At 39.4% G+C, this 13553-nt stretch overlaps 1 protein-coding gene across 6 annotated transcripts in view; it reads right to left on the bottom strand.

The window, feature by feature from the left end:
- Nucleotides 1-499: 499 nt before the first annotated feature.
- The window catches only part of RBBP6 (RB binding protein 6, ubiquitin ligase), a 31528-nt gene continuing 18474 nt past the window's right edge, over nucleotides 500-13553 (bottom strand). For 4 of the 6 annotated variants that reach the window (XM_055804033.1, XM_055804035.1, XM_055804034.1 and 1 more), the window contains 11 exons: nucleotides 12960-13099; nucleotides 11886-12058; nucleotides 11025-11128; nucleotides 10231-10580; nucleotides 9055-9151; nucleotides 8897-8975; nucleotides 8747-8804; nucleotides 7253-7618; nucleotides 6794-6895; nucleotides 3607-5355; nucleotides 500-2492 (listed from right to left, as the gene is read on the bottom strand). In XM_055804033.1, the coding sequence (XP_055660008.1) occupies nucleotides 923-2492; nucleotides 3607-5355; nucleotides 6794-6895; nucleotides 7253-7618; nucleotides 8747-8804; nucleotides 8897-8975; nucleotides 9055-9151; nucleotides 10231-10580; nucleotides 11025-11128; nucleotides 11886-12058; nucleotides 12960-13099 (4788 nt within the window). In that variant the 3' untranslated portion in view covers nucleotides 500-922. The remainder of the gene's footprint in view (nucleotides 2493-3606; nucleotides 5356-6793; nucleotides 6896-7252; nucleotides 7619-8746; nucleotides 8805-8896; nucleotides 8976-9054; nucleotides 9152-10230; nucleotides 10581-11024; nucleotides 11129-11885; nucleotides 12059-12959; nucleotides 13100-13553) is intronic. The other 2 variants (XM_055804037.1, XM_055804038.1) reach the window with 1 other exon arrangement.

The following is a 13553-nucleotide window of genomic DNA, read 5'->3' as shown; positions in this document are numbered from 1 at the left end:
GCACCACCATACGAAAACACTACTAATAAAACTTCTATTTAAAACCCACAAACATCTTGGTGATCCGCATTGCTGAGGGAAAATACAGATTACAGGGCATCTTAAAGCATATGTGTAAATGTTTGCTGGCAAATTACAACAGCTTTCTAAACAAACTGGAACAATGTTGAGAAGTGATAGCTTACTATGTAACATTACTTTACAACCGTCGGTACCAGCTGTTAACAGTGGCTGTATGTCTGGGGCCATTTACTACCTTCTAGACTATGAAAACAAGTCCACTTGGCACGTGATGAAAGCGCACCTCTGGGCAGTACCTCCCCACACAGCATCAGTTCAGCACATTTCAAGTCCTACCAGTCTTTTCAAAATTAAACCCGCTGATATGTTATTTTTCATAGATGTTAGCTACCAGCAAGCTTTTACATACAGCTTTTTTCTCTCACTGCTCTTTTCCCTGCTAATGTTCAACTATCACTGGAAGTGTCATCACATTGGATAGTTTACTGAAAACTTTTTTATTGTAATCAAAAAGTGACATAACAGGGCTGTAATGTATTCTGCAAATCATTCTGCTGATATTTTATAACTGATACCAGCTTCTTCTGCCAGGCAATTAAAAAAAATTCAAATGTGAAAATTTTCACAGTACAGTAAACTCCACCCAAACTAATTAACGGTGGTTAAAAATAAGATGCCCCAGCAAAACCTTTCATGTTACATGGTCACAACTCACAATTCTGTACAAAATGTTCACTTTTATAAAGCTCTGATGTAAAAATCAAATAATCAAGCAGCAATATTTTAAGTGCAGCACAGGGTCTTTCATGTCATTATTTACAACGCTTGAATTCGTTTACATTTTAACAAAATTTAATACAGATGACTTAGGAATTAAGTCATTTTTTTATTATCTGTCATTCTATGTAGTGACAGATTTCACTTTTTGGTCATCTTTCTCTTTATCTTTGCTCTTCTTCGATTTTTTCTTCTTGTGTTTGTGTTTTTGGCTCTTTTCCAATTCCGTTTCATTTCCAATGTGTTTCTTATGCTTCTTGTGTTTCTTATGCTTCTTGTGCTTCTTCTTCTCTTTTTTCTTTTTCTTTTTCTTGCTGTCTTGACTCTCTCCTGAGCTGGCACTGCTGCTGTGGCTTCGAGTCTGACTCTCGGAAGGGCTTTGACTACGGCTGCGGCTAACGCTGGGACTGCTCTGACCTTGACTTCTGCTTGCCTCAGGCTGGTCAACTGCAGCAGGTGCTGCTGTTTCCTCTTTCACCTTCTCAACAGCCTTTTCTTTTGCTTCCTTGGGATTTTTTCCTGCAGCTTCCTCATCTTTTGCAGATACATTACTCTCACTGTCACTTTCATTGTAGTCTGGTACAAATGCAGCCTCGTCAGTCTCTCGAGTTAGATCAGAGGAGAGCCGTGAGGAGCTGCTTACCTGAGGCTTCGGCTTGGCAACGCTTTTATCAGTTTGTCCAGTCACATTCTCTTTCTCATTTTTTACATCTGGTGATTCTTGTTTTAATGGGGGTTTATTACCACCTGGCTCTTTCTCTTTATTGCTCTTTACTTCTGGTACATGTTTCTCCTTCTCTTTTCCTGAATTTTTATCTAGAGGCTTGTGTTCCTCCACTGTACGCTTGGAATCGTGAGCAGCTTTGTGATCAGACTGCTTCCGCTCACGTGGAGGACTGTAGCTGCTCCTTTTGGCATCTCCAGCACCCTTTTTGGATGGCTCTGCTCGTTCGTCTCTTGGCTTGCTTTTCTGTACCGATGTTGATTCTCTGTTTCGAGAAGGGGAGTCTTTTCTCCTTGCTAATTCACTCTTTTCATCTCTACGCTTAGAACTAGAATGATCTCTGTTGCCTTCATGGTCAGATTTTTTCTCTCTGTTAGGAGTAAAGTCTTTACCAGCAGATCCACGGCCAGCATCGTGTTTCTCTGAAGACCTGCTGTCTTTGGAAGATTGAGAAACATTTTTTCCATTTCCTTGTTCAGTTGGACGTTCTGAGTGGTCTTTTTCTGGCTGAACACTGCTCTTTCTCTTCTCAGAAGTATCCTTGTCCGACAAAGAATGATCTCTGTCTTTGGTTTTTCCTTTTTCATTCGACAGCGAACTTTTTGAACTTTTTGCATCATGCTGGGAGCTTTCATAACTCACCTCTTTTGTAGTCTTCTGTGTTTTCTCCAAAGGCTCTGTCTCTTTTTCATTGTGTTTTATAGGGTTTGCTGGCTTAGCACTCACATTTTTTATAACACTAGCAGGTTTTCCTACGTTTGCGGGCACCTGGGTAGATTTAATGTCCTCCTCTTCAGACTCAAAGTCATCTTTATCCCACTTTGACTGAGGGACCTGGATCATAATAATGACATCTTCAGCAGGGGCTGTTATATCATTATTATATTCCTCCATGGTCTTAATGACAGTTCGTTTTGTATCTGGCTTTTCTTCAGGCTTTCTAACAGGGCTTCCTCCAGTAGAACTAGTGCTAAGAGGAAAAAAAAGCGTCCATTAATAATGACCGAGATACATGCACCACGGTCTTTTGTAACATTTTATAAAATGGCTTTTGTTTCAATTCTAAATCCTCAGCATTTTTTCAAAAGATGTTCAATTAAGGGAGCAGAAAAGAGAAAGGATGAGTCCACTCGCTAAGATTATGAGCAATCAATTAATTTAGTATCTTGCTACTACACATTTAATTAATAAAGACACAAGATTATCAGACTGGGGACTGGCTGATCTTGTAATTCCTTCATGTCCTATTTCTACCAATGGCAGATAAACTAGATATACATTCTTGTTTCAAACATGTAAGCAAGCCATTATGGAGAGGTATATACCACCAAAGTTCTATTCTCATGTCCCACTGTTGTTCTTCAGAAAAATGTATGTTTTAAACTCTTTAGAATATCAAGACACTATCTCAGGTCTCCAGTATTTGGTTTTGAGTCTGCTTAGTCCTGCTCCTTTAGACACTGAAATTAAGTAAGAACAGCTCCACACTAGATCACTTCCCCACCCACCCCCCACGTAACACAATGCAATACAGAAGAGAGATCTCCAAGGTAAGTACCAGAAGCAGTTGGCACTGAGCTGTAAGCAGCATAGCTGTGTCAACACGGCACTGCGCTCAACACCAAAATCAGTACAATACATTGGCGACGAAGTAGCTATTTCTGCAAGGTATAATTTTCATGTCACACTGACAGAAGTACATAATTACAGTACCTTGCAATTTTTAAAACACAAAATATGGCATAGTATAGACATGTCTGTTATAAGCTGGATTTGAAGGAAGACATAGAGGGGACACCTCAGAGATTCAACATGCAATGAATAAGAGTGGAAAAGTAAGTCCCAGAAGTAAGGGTCAAATACATCACCAATGAATTAACTTTGTTAGCCTTCTGTGCAGGACAGACTGCTGCTTTAACAAAATCTGGGTTTGACCCAAGTACAGTTTAACAGGAAAGATCACATATTATTCAAACATTTAGCACAGATTTAGCTGTTCCTTTCATCAGTCACCATAAAGACTTTTACATTTTTTTGTCAGGAGAAGGAGGAAAGAAAGAATAGTACGAGAAATTATGAGGTACCTGGTGTAATCTACAAGAGTTGAACTAGATCCATCAGCTGCTGTTACTTTTCTTCTCACTTTTCCCTTTGATTTTTCTTGTTTAACTTTGCTGCTGCTTGGCTCAGGTTTCTCAACAGGTTCTTTTGCAGGTGGTACATTTTCTCCACTTACAATCTTTTTGCCAGTTTCTCTGTTAAGTTTAATCTTTTTTGCCGGGTTGTTAAGAAAAGCAGATTTATCCTTTTCTGGAGTTCGCTCTCCTTTTTCACCATCAGCCTCAGTCTTTCCCTTCGGTGATGTTTTCGATTCAGCAGTTTCTGGTTTAGAAGCCTTTATGGAAGAGGCTTCGTGTTCCTTATCAACCTTTTCATCTGCTTTTCTTTTTCTTTTTTCAGGTTTTGCATCAGACTGTTTGCTTTTTTCAGCAGGTTTTTTTGACTTGTCCTCTTTGTTGGAGGGCTTCTCTGACTTGGTTTCTTTTGGATGGTCTTTCTTTGCCTTTTCCTCCTTGGCTGGTCTGGTTTCTGGGTGATCTTTCATCACTTTTGGGTGAACTTTCCGTGGGGTACCAAGAGCTTTCTCATCCTTTTGAGAGGAAGATGTTTTAACACTGTCTGTCTTTGGCAACTCCTCCTTCACTTTTTTCACAGGAACTTCTGTTCGAGGAGATTTTTCACGATCGGTGTCCACCTTCTCTTGGGAAGCTTTAGCTGGTTTTGCTATATTGTCTTTCTTAGCAGGAACAGCCACTTCAACTTTCCGCTTTGTCTTGTCAATTTTGGCTTTTGGCTTATCCTTCTCTTTTTTCTCCTTCTCAGACACCGGTTTGAAAGCAATAGAGTCTGCTTCCATGGGCTCATCTCTCACAGGGGTAGCATCATCTCTGCTTGGGAGCATGAACAGAGAGTCCGTTTTAACATCCTCTGTTGTAACTGGCTCTCTTGATTTTCTCGCACTTTCTAACAGCTCAGTATTGGGAAATCCTTCATTCTCATCCCCTTTTCGTCTCTTCCGGTGTTTTTTATGTTTATTTCCTTTGCCATCTCCCAGTGGATTTTCCACCTCCTTCTCTTTTGATTTCGTAGGATCCTTGATGCCATGGCTCTCTCTTCCAGAAGGCTTTTCAGGGTAATTTCCAGCTATACTACGATTTCTGTGGCTCTGCCCACCAGGATAATCCTCCCTACGTCCCCGAGCATATGGTGAATTCTCTCGTCTGGTTCCAGGTGGACCAAACCTATCTGGAGAAAAGTTCTCTCTGTTTACTGGAGGTCGAGGTTGAGCGCCAACAGCATAGCCCTTGTAAAACTTCTCATACCATTCTCTATAGTTCCTTTCCCATTCTCTGTATCTTTCCTTTTCAAATGGATCTCTAAAGTCAACAGATCTGCCATAGTAAGCTTTCATATCATATGGTGGAACTTCTCTGTACCTGTTAAAATACTCCCTTTCTCCTTCCCCTTGAGGTATAGTCCGTTTAGTGGGAGACTGGCTTCTAAATACAGGAGACCTTGACCGTGAATGGTATCGTCTATATGGGGGTGACCGTGACCTTGAACGGTGATAACCATGTGACCTCGACCTAGAACGATAATTACGGCTCTTCCCTTTGCCTCTTCTTTGATACGGCGGTGATCGTGAGTAGGAACGAGAATGGGAACGACTAAATGACCGAGAGTAGGAGCGAGAGCGGGAAGAACCTGATCTTGATTTGGAGTAGGTATATGAACTTCTAGAGTAAGATGAAGCACTATAAGGAGACTTGGACCTTAAAAAAAAAAAAACAACAACAACACAAAAGAAATAAATGAAGTTAATTCAAAACTGTCACTCTCCCCAATTTTTTCCTCCCAAATCTGTTTGATTTTTTTTTCTCCTCTCCATATGCTTATGTCAAAGCTTCTTTCAGCTGCTGACATAATGCTACTGCAAATTGAAGAACTCGATAACATGTAAAAGTTTCTGCTTACAACACAGAACAGCTGCTGCTTTGTTAGTGTAAAAACATACACGAAGGGTAAGTCTGTTTCCACTCACTTCTATTGGATGAACTAACACAGCTACGGATTGATTTAAGGTAGTGTATACTGGCCTCTACTGGTATGTGAGCTCACACTTTTTTCACTACTCAGCAACTACATGCAGTGCAGATAATTTTTGTTGCAGTAAGATGCAAAAAGAGCAAGACTTAATAGCTACAGTGCAGTATCAAATATCAAGAAAACAGGGTTTAGCCTGAAGACAGTAAAACTCAATGTTAAAGTATCAACTTGAGCCTATTTAACTTCGTTATTTATTTGGCAATTTGTGCAGGATGCAAAGTACTTGTACTGCAAACTTACATACAGCACTACTTAATTAACACATCTATACAGATGTCCCAGAAAGATTTTGCATGTACCTCTAGTTCTAACCAAGGCTAGTGACCACATTTCAAGAAAAATCATATCTACAAGTTTCTAAACTCAGCGTCTTGTAATACAACTCAACATCATTACTCTAGGGAAGATACTGACAGCATTGCTATCAGAGAGCTCTTCAGACTCCTGTCCAAGTGATTTTTTGGAATAGAAAATGTCAGCTACCCCAAGTTTTTTCTTCACAAGTTTATATTGTTTTTTTAGAGAACCATTTCGCATTATTCTGCATCTGTTCATTAGCATAATTTTTCCTCTCAAAGTCCTTCACCAATTTAAGTTTTCCTTAAAAACAAGTCTGATCTCTTAATTCCTAAGAAAAATTAAACAATGTCAAGAAAACATTAGCGAAAGCCACCAGTTTGCAGTCCACGTTAAAATCTCTTCATGTATCCACATGAGATAAACAAAAGAGGCAATGAAGACAATTTCTCGCACATATCTTCTCCGAAGTGCTTTGAGGTTAACGGTTACAATCAGAATAGGGAGACGCAGAAAATCCAGCAGCTACACCTATTCAGTTTCTAGCCTCCTCAGGGTGGTCAGGAGGTGAAGGATGTCATTACAGAGAAGCTTTAGACACCTGTTCCTTAACAACTGCTGCCCGATCATAACTAACAGTCAACTGCAATCTGCCATATTTGAGCCAGTAACCTACACATGAAACTCCTGTCACTGCTAATCCTTTGCATCATCCAATCCATCTAACTATAGAGAGGTGGAGTGGAACTCCTCTCCCGATTCTTCTAGACAATCTGCTTCTCCATTACGGACATGTAAAGCAGTTACCTGGAAAACGAACGCCTACGCTCCTTTTGAATCTTTTTATATTCCATCAATTCCTTAGCAAAATCATTTGTAAACTCATCAAGTTTGGACTTTTTCTTTTCCCTGTTAAAATAAGTTTGACCTTTATTACAATTATAGTTTGACCTTTATTACAAAAAGACATCAAGAAACAAAACATGGCCAATATGAGAAAATGTATACTGCATGCAAATGCAAAAGGTGAACATCCTATTTAAGCAAAAACAGTTTTGAATTCCTACAAGTTTTAGGGAAAGTTTTAGAATTACGTATGTCTTGTTTTAGTTTTGCATGTTTACAATCTGCAACGAAAAAGTATATTGGAAGAAATACTATGTCATTTTTGCTTATGTCAGATGCACTTTAGTGTAACTGCAGTCCGATACGCTATCGAAATACAAAAATGAAAAACAATGCAACTTTGCTGAGCCAAATACTTACTCCTCTTTAAGTCTCCGCTGTTCTCTGTAAAACTCCTCCCTAGATAAAGGAGGTGCCTGCGTCGTTGGGATGGTATTTGAATGAGCCGTCGGTACTGCTGTTGGTACCCAGGCTGACGACATATTTGCAGGAGCTGGGGGGTATCCTGGAGGGGGGACACTGTACCCAGCAGATGGAGGCTGACCAGGTGGAAACTGAGGAGGAAACTGTGGTGGTGGCACCCCCGGAGGAAGAGGAAGAGCATGGGGTGGCGGAGGATACAAGGGAGGTGGAGGCACAGGCACAAAGACTGGTGTTGATGCTGGTAGTGTTGGGGCCTGAGTCCTTTGGGTACGGTCACCGTGTGGGCGTCCTCGATTTGAACTTCTAAAGAAACCCAAAAACATGTGTCACTGTTTTGTCACACTCTGCACTGATCTTAAGAGGACAGTGAATGGAACATGGTAGCAAGCACTTCTAGTTCTCAACCCAAGCACTTTTCTCCCCGCTTTCTGTTCATTTGAGACTATACTCATTTCTTGGTCCCCGTACTTCCCTGCAACATCCTCACCCCCAACAGTTCCCTCAGTCTTCATTCCTTATACCCAGTTTTGCGACTGTGTGTGGGAGTCTGCTTACGAGAGACTCCCACCTCCCAGGTGCCAAGTGCCCACCACTCCTTGATATACTCAGTACTCCACACTTCTGAGCTTCAGAATACTGCACAGTATCAACTAATCCCTCTCTCAAACATTTTTTAACTTCCCTCACATATGCTTCCTATGTTGTTGCTTCATGGTGATATATTTGGCCTGTTCTTGTCCCTGAATTATTTTCTTGCTTATCAAATTTGAGACTTTAGATGATCTATGGGATAGATCCTGGGTTTTGTTTTAAAATTTTACAAACACAATGCATCCTTACAATCTGTCTGTAACAAATATATAGCAAAAGCAAGGACTAACTTGATACTGCAGTAACAGATAAAACAGACCCCTCTCTCTCTAGCTGAAAGCAGTTTGGCTGTTTGAGATTATTAAACTGAAGAAATTTAGAATTGTCATAAAATATCAGCGTTGACTCTTTTCCAATAATTTGCACAAACAGTATCAACCAAGTTGTCAAAGAATGAATGCTGGAGGCTGACTTCTACTGGGAAATCCATTTCTTCAGCCCTATTCAGCCACTAATCAAAAGGATGGCTTTCCATCTGATCTTTTAATTATATTTAATTTTTATATGAAATTGATGGTTTCCTCAAAAAGTGTTCATCTTTCAGAGCCCTCTTTTCAATTATGTACTGGAGTTTTATTTTAAATAATCTTACCGCAAGCACAGATCCCCTTTGTTAAAGCTAATTCAAATTAAGCCATTTAAAAATTAATTACCACTTGTATTCTCCACAACTACCTGTGCATACTTATTTCATTATAAATCAGCTGTTGTGTAAGTTATGTGCTACAGCCTAATTTAACAGGTTAGAAACGATACGGTGCGTTTCTGTGGAATGCTTACAGTTCCCAGCCTGGTCTGCCACCTGCTGAGCGAATGGTACCAGCTCTCATCGGATGACCTTTTGGAGGGGGGAGAGGAAAAAAGAAAACCATTCAGTTTATCTGAAGGTATTTTTTTCAGAAGAAATTCTAAAGAGTTATAGCTACTTACCAGTTGTGGGTATTGATTGTCCTTGAGGGCCCAAAAGACTTGGTAACGCTGGCTGTCTTAGTACAGGAACCTGATAGCCCTTGTGAATAAACGCAACAGTTAGAAAATATACTCTACTAAAATACAGGAATCATTGCAAATGTTGAAATAAAATTTACCTTCTCTTCCAACAAGCTGCTGATTGACAGGGATGAAGATTTAGAGAGTTCAGCAGCAGTCACCAGAGCAGCAGGAGGTATAACAGCATCGGCATCACTACAAAAAACCCCAAATTTTTATTATTCAAGCATTGTTCTGAAGTGCTGTTTGAAACAAAGTCCAAGGTGAGAAATGGCTGACTACTGTAAATGGGGAAAAAAAATAAAAAATAATCATCAGATTTACAAATGTGAAGTTGGCCAATTCCAAAGGAAGCACTGAAGAGAAGTCAATCCAGACTACTGGCATTTAAAGAGGAAGCTCAATAGAAAAAAATTTTATTAAGCCAGCTGCACATGAAAGGATTAGAGTATGTATAACCCACACGCTGAATCTCAGTTTTGGAAGATGCAAGAACTTAAATTCTATTAGGAAATGTTTATGTGCTAGTTCAGAAGCTGCCTTAAGAGGTTCTTTTGAATTGTGATCCTTTGCATTCAACAGTACAGCTGAGCCTGACAGACTTCTGGCTATTTGCATTCAAGGCATAAAGTTGAAAGGATAAGCCCTAAACAACAGTACAGGTGTTTAATGTACTTTCATATGACTTCGCTGGGTTGCAAACTTGACTTTCATCTTTGTAAATACTTCAAATTTACAGTGTTTCAATGTTTGTTATGCCTTACTGACTATACCGTATATTACTGAAGATGACACTGACATTGTAGTATCGATGACGGAAATACTGCAGCAAAAAAGGAATGTGAGAACACCTGGTCCATTTCACCTATAACTGTGCTTTTACACTTCTCATTAAAATGTTATTGTCTCAGTACTAAAGAGAAACTAATGCACTCAAGAAGGTTTGACAGAACTAAAGGGTTACTTTAGGAATTGCTAGCCACTTAAAATCAAAGGGCTCCCAGGAAAAAAAAGGGTCCTCTTTCAGGGTAAACTTGTACTGAATGACTGATAAGGGAACCAAGCAAGAAACACTTCTGAGAAAATTCTTGCATGAGGCACACTTCCAACTTAGCAAAGTGTCCCCATTCAAAGTAAAAACAAAAACCAGAACTTCCACAACTGGAACTGTCACCAATGCCATATAAATCACTAGCAGAGAAGCTTAAGAAGAAGAATCTAACTTAAGCATTTTGGTATCTTTTATATCCATGTCGATCTACAGATTTACTTACCGAAAAGGTCCATCTGGCTTTTCACCACGCAGAGATAGGGACACTGCTGGAGGGAGATCAGAGACGACGACAGAAGACGGATTTACTGGCAGCCCAGCTGCCACAGATGACTGACCAGGGCCCAAGGATGACAAAGCAGAACGAGAAGCCAGAGAAGCTAATGGAATCATTAGTGGATCCTGCTGTCTGGAAATTGCTGGCCGGAGTAGAGGCTGCAGGTTGCGTGTTATTGTTTGTCTCATTAGTGGTGGTGGAGGTGGTGGCGGTGGCAGCTGCTGCTGCTGTTGCTGCTGGATCTGCTTACGCAGCCTTTTTGTGTAGCCAGTTTCATTTTTGAAGTTGTTCACAGCCTAGAGGCAGAAAAATATTTACAAAAAGGTAACATGAAACTTCACTAGATATATGAACAAAAGCCTCCACAGAGTAAAATTACTTGTTTATCTCCATAAATGCTATTAAGCCTAAAAATAAATCAACATACAGATACAGGAACATATGACATTAAACACTGATATTAGCAACTGGTAACTCAGAGTATCAGTAAAGTACTTCAGTGTTAACACCGCATTTGAAAGGGAGGCCACCTTGTTAAACCGAAGTGTGACCTGATTTTGCCAGATTGTCTGCAAAGATTTGTAAGCTTCTATAACAACAGATAATGCATTTGAAAAGTAAATTTAGCCTTATTCAACTTAGCCTTGCTTAAGGAGATGTAAATTAGTATTTTCTTCCCTTTCAGCTTTTTACAAATAGACTTTTCTTACAGTTTATGTAAAAGTAATTATAAATGTTACCTGGCGTAGGAACTTGTTGGCAATTAAAGCATCAGGAGAAACATCAGTTTGATGACACGTTGGGCATGTATGTTCCTCAGATTCCAGTAATGCTGTTCTAATACCTGCAAAAAATTAGAACCATTGAAATAGTCTTTAGCGAAATCTAAGGGAATTTTTGGGGTTCCAATCTACTATAAAAACATGTGTATGAGATTAATGGGTGAATATAGTCTTGAATTGAGAGCATGAAGCTACAAACATCTAATAGTGTAAAACATTTCTAGTATGCAGCAAATAACACCGTTTTGATATTTCACTATTCTAACATTTGAAGATGTAGAGTAGGCTCTGCCTTGGCATTTGAACTGGTCTTTTTTTTTCCCCACCACCTAATACAGTGAGAAGTCACCAACCTCAAGGTCACACATAAAACACTTTTCAAAAAAACATTAGCAGGTTTGAGTTCTGAAGGTTTTAACCAACTCTCCCATGGAGAATGTGGACTAAATGCTTAACTGTCCATTTGGTGCAGATCACAGCGAGTCACCAGAGTTGGATATGTAATTTTGTATGAGAAAAAGGGCTGTGGACAAACTAAATGCATTTGATATCTGATACTGTAATCACGTGCACAATCAGGCACTATTCTCATACTCGTCCTTCCGCATGTAAAGAGGATTTAACTAGATAGGTAAAAAGGGAAAAAAGCTTTCAGCCTTTTTTTTTTTTCACTCTATATGAGAAAAGTCCTCTCCTATTCAGGTTATACTTAAGTATTAAATAGAACTGGTAACAAAATAATTCTTATCATCTCCTATTTCTGCTCTCAGATGATCAGATTTGATGATCTGAATTAACAAACATAGGAATAACACTTACATTCGTCACAGTAACTGTTTCCACAGCAGGGAATAACAACTGCATCAGTCATTATATCTTTACAAATGAGACATAGCAACTCATCTGGAATAGGATCATCTTCTTCTGAGGAGGAGGATGGCTCCTCCGGTAAAAAGGGAGGCTTCTCCTTCTTTCCTATAGCATAAGCTTCCCTGGAGAGAGGGTGGGGAAAGAGAAAGAAAAAAGTTAAAAGGAAACTTGTCCAAGGTTTGGATTTTACCAAAGGAAGTTAACAGACGCAATTCTTCTCACTCCCCGTTAGCCTTCCACAATGTAAGCATTTAAGTTAGGGTTTTTTTTTTTTCCTAGAGCCACAACACTAGAATAGGGAGGGGGGGTAACAATTTTGCTCCTGCAGAACTCTCCCATTCGCCAGATCCACTACAAAATTAGCTCAGACTAGAAAAATAATTTTTTCAACAGTTAGAAATCAGATGAAATAAAACCCATCTCTCCTTTGCCAGAGGGCAAATGTAAATTGCAGGCTCAAGATAAAGCTAGTCCCCAAATAATTACATTTTATAAATGAAAGTAGTCTTATGTTACAGCTTCGACAAAAGGAGGATCCATGACAGAAAAACAGCTACCAAGCACATTTTAGAACAGCCACTGTTCTCAGCACACAGTAGTATTTTCTTAGTTTATAGCAACGGGAAAACTTCAGTCTGTTTCACACAGGAGATCTGACATAAGTCAGAGGGGAGGAAATCTCAGTCCAACATTATTTGTTAAAGTTTGCAGAAAGCCTTTGAAAGACAAACCAGATGCAAAACAAGCTTTCAAAGAGAACGATTCCAACTATAAACACTACTGAAATGTTTTGCAGAAATACAGATTCTTAGCATTCCACAAGTTTAACCAACTTCCAGGGGCATGAACAGTAAGATCACTCTGTTTCAAATATTAGAAAGCACCACAGATTTTCAAGGTCAGGATACAATGATAGTGAGTCCTCTCCTGTACAGACACTGGCCAACTTGGTTGGCCACTCAGGCATTTATGCCTGGTTTCTCTTGTTCACTTTTTGGTCAGCCTGATTAATTCCATACTTACGCATCAATAGTTGGTATTGCGTATTTCCCAGTGTTTGTCAACATAGCACCCTTTGTATTTGGATCTTTCACTTCCATCATGAAACTCCTTGGGATTCCTGTGCTCTTTTTAATTCTGGGAACAGACTCAAAATTTTTGTCCTGTTATGAAAAGAAATGCAGACCTCTCTCATCTTAAGACCCACACTTAAACAACATTTGAATGATTATTTTAAGCAGAAAAAGCCTTTAATCCTCTCCTTTTACCTAGTGTAAGGGTTGCTTAACTAAAATACTTATTTTTCTCTATTAATGCAGTCAGAGAATTCCAAAGGTTTGAGCACAAAACACACAAAGATTGAGTGTTTTGAACCCAATCAACATTCTTTGGCTTAACTTCAGGATCCTTAAGGGTGAAACATCCCTTTGCTCACCTTCCACTCAGAGAAGAGACACAAACCCACTTGAAAGCACAGTTCAGAGTGACAGCTTAATTCAGGACTCTGAATCAGTCACTGCAGAAAACTCCTATTCACCATCCATATATGAAGGTTGAATTCATACCTCATACGTATACATTCAATGACTAATGTTCAATAGCATTAATACTCAACCA

The sequence above is a fragment of the Falco peregrinus genome, chromosome 5 (genome assembly GCF_023634155.1).
Source record: "Falco peregrinus isolate bFalPer1 chromosome 5, bFalPer1.pri, whole genome shotgun sequence".
Taxonomy (NCBI): domain Eukaryota; kingdom Metazoa; phylum Chordata; class Aves; order Falconiformes; family Falconidae; genus Falco; species Falco peregrinus.
The sequence above is the reverse complement of the archived record's forward strand: the minus strand, read 5'-3'. Positions and strand labels throughout refer to the sequence as shown.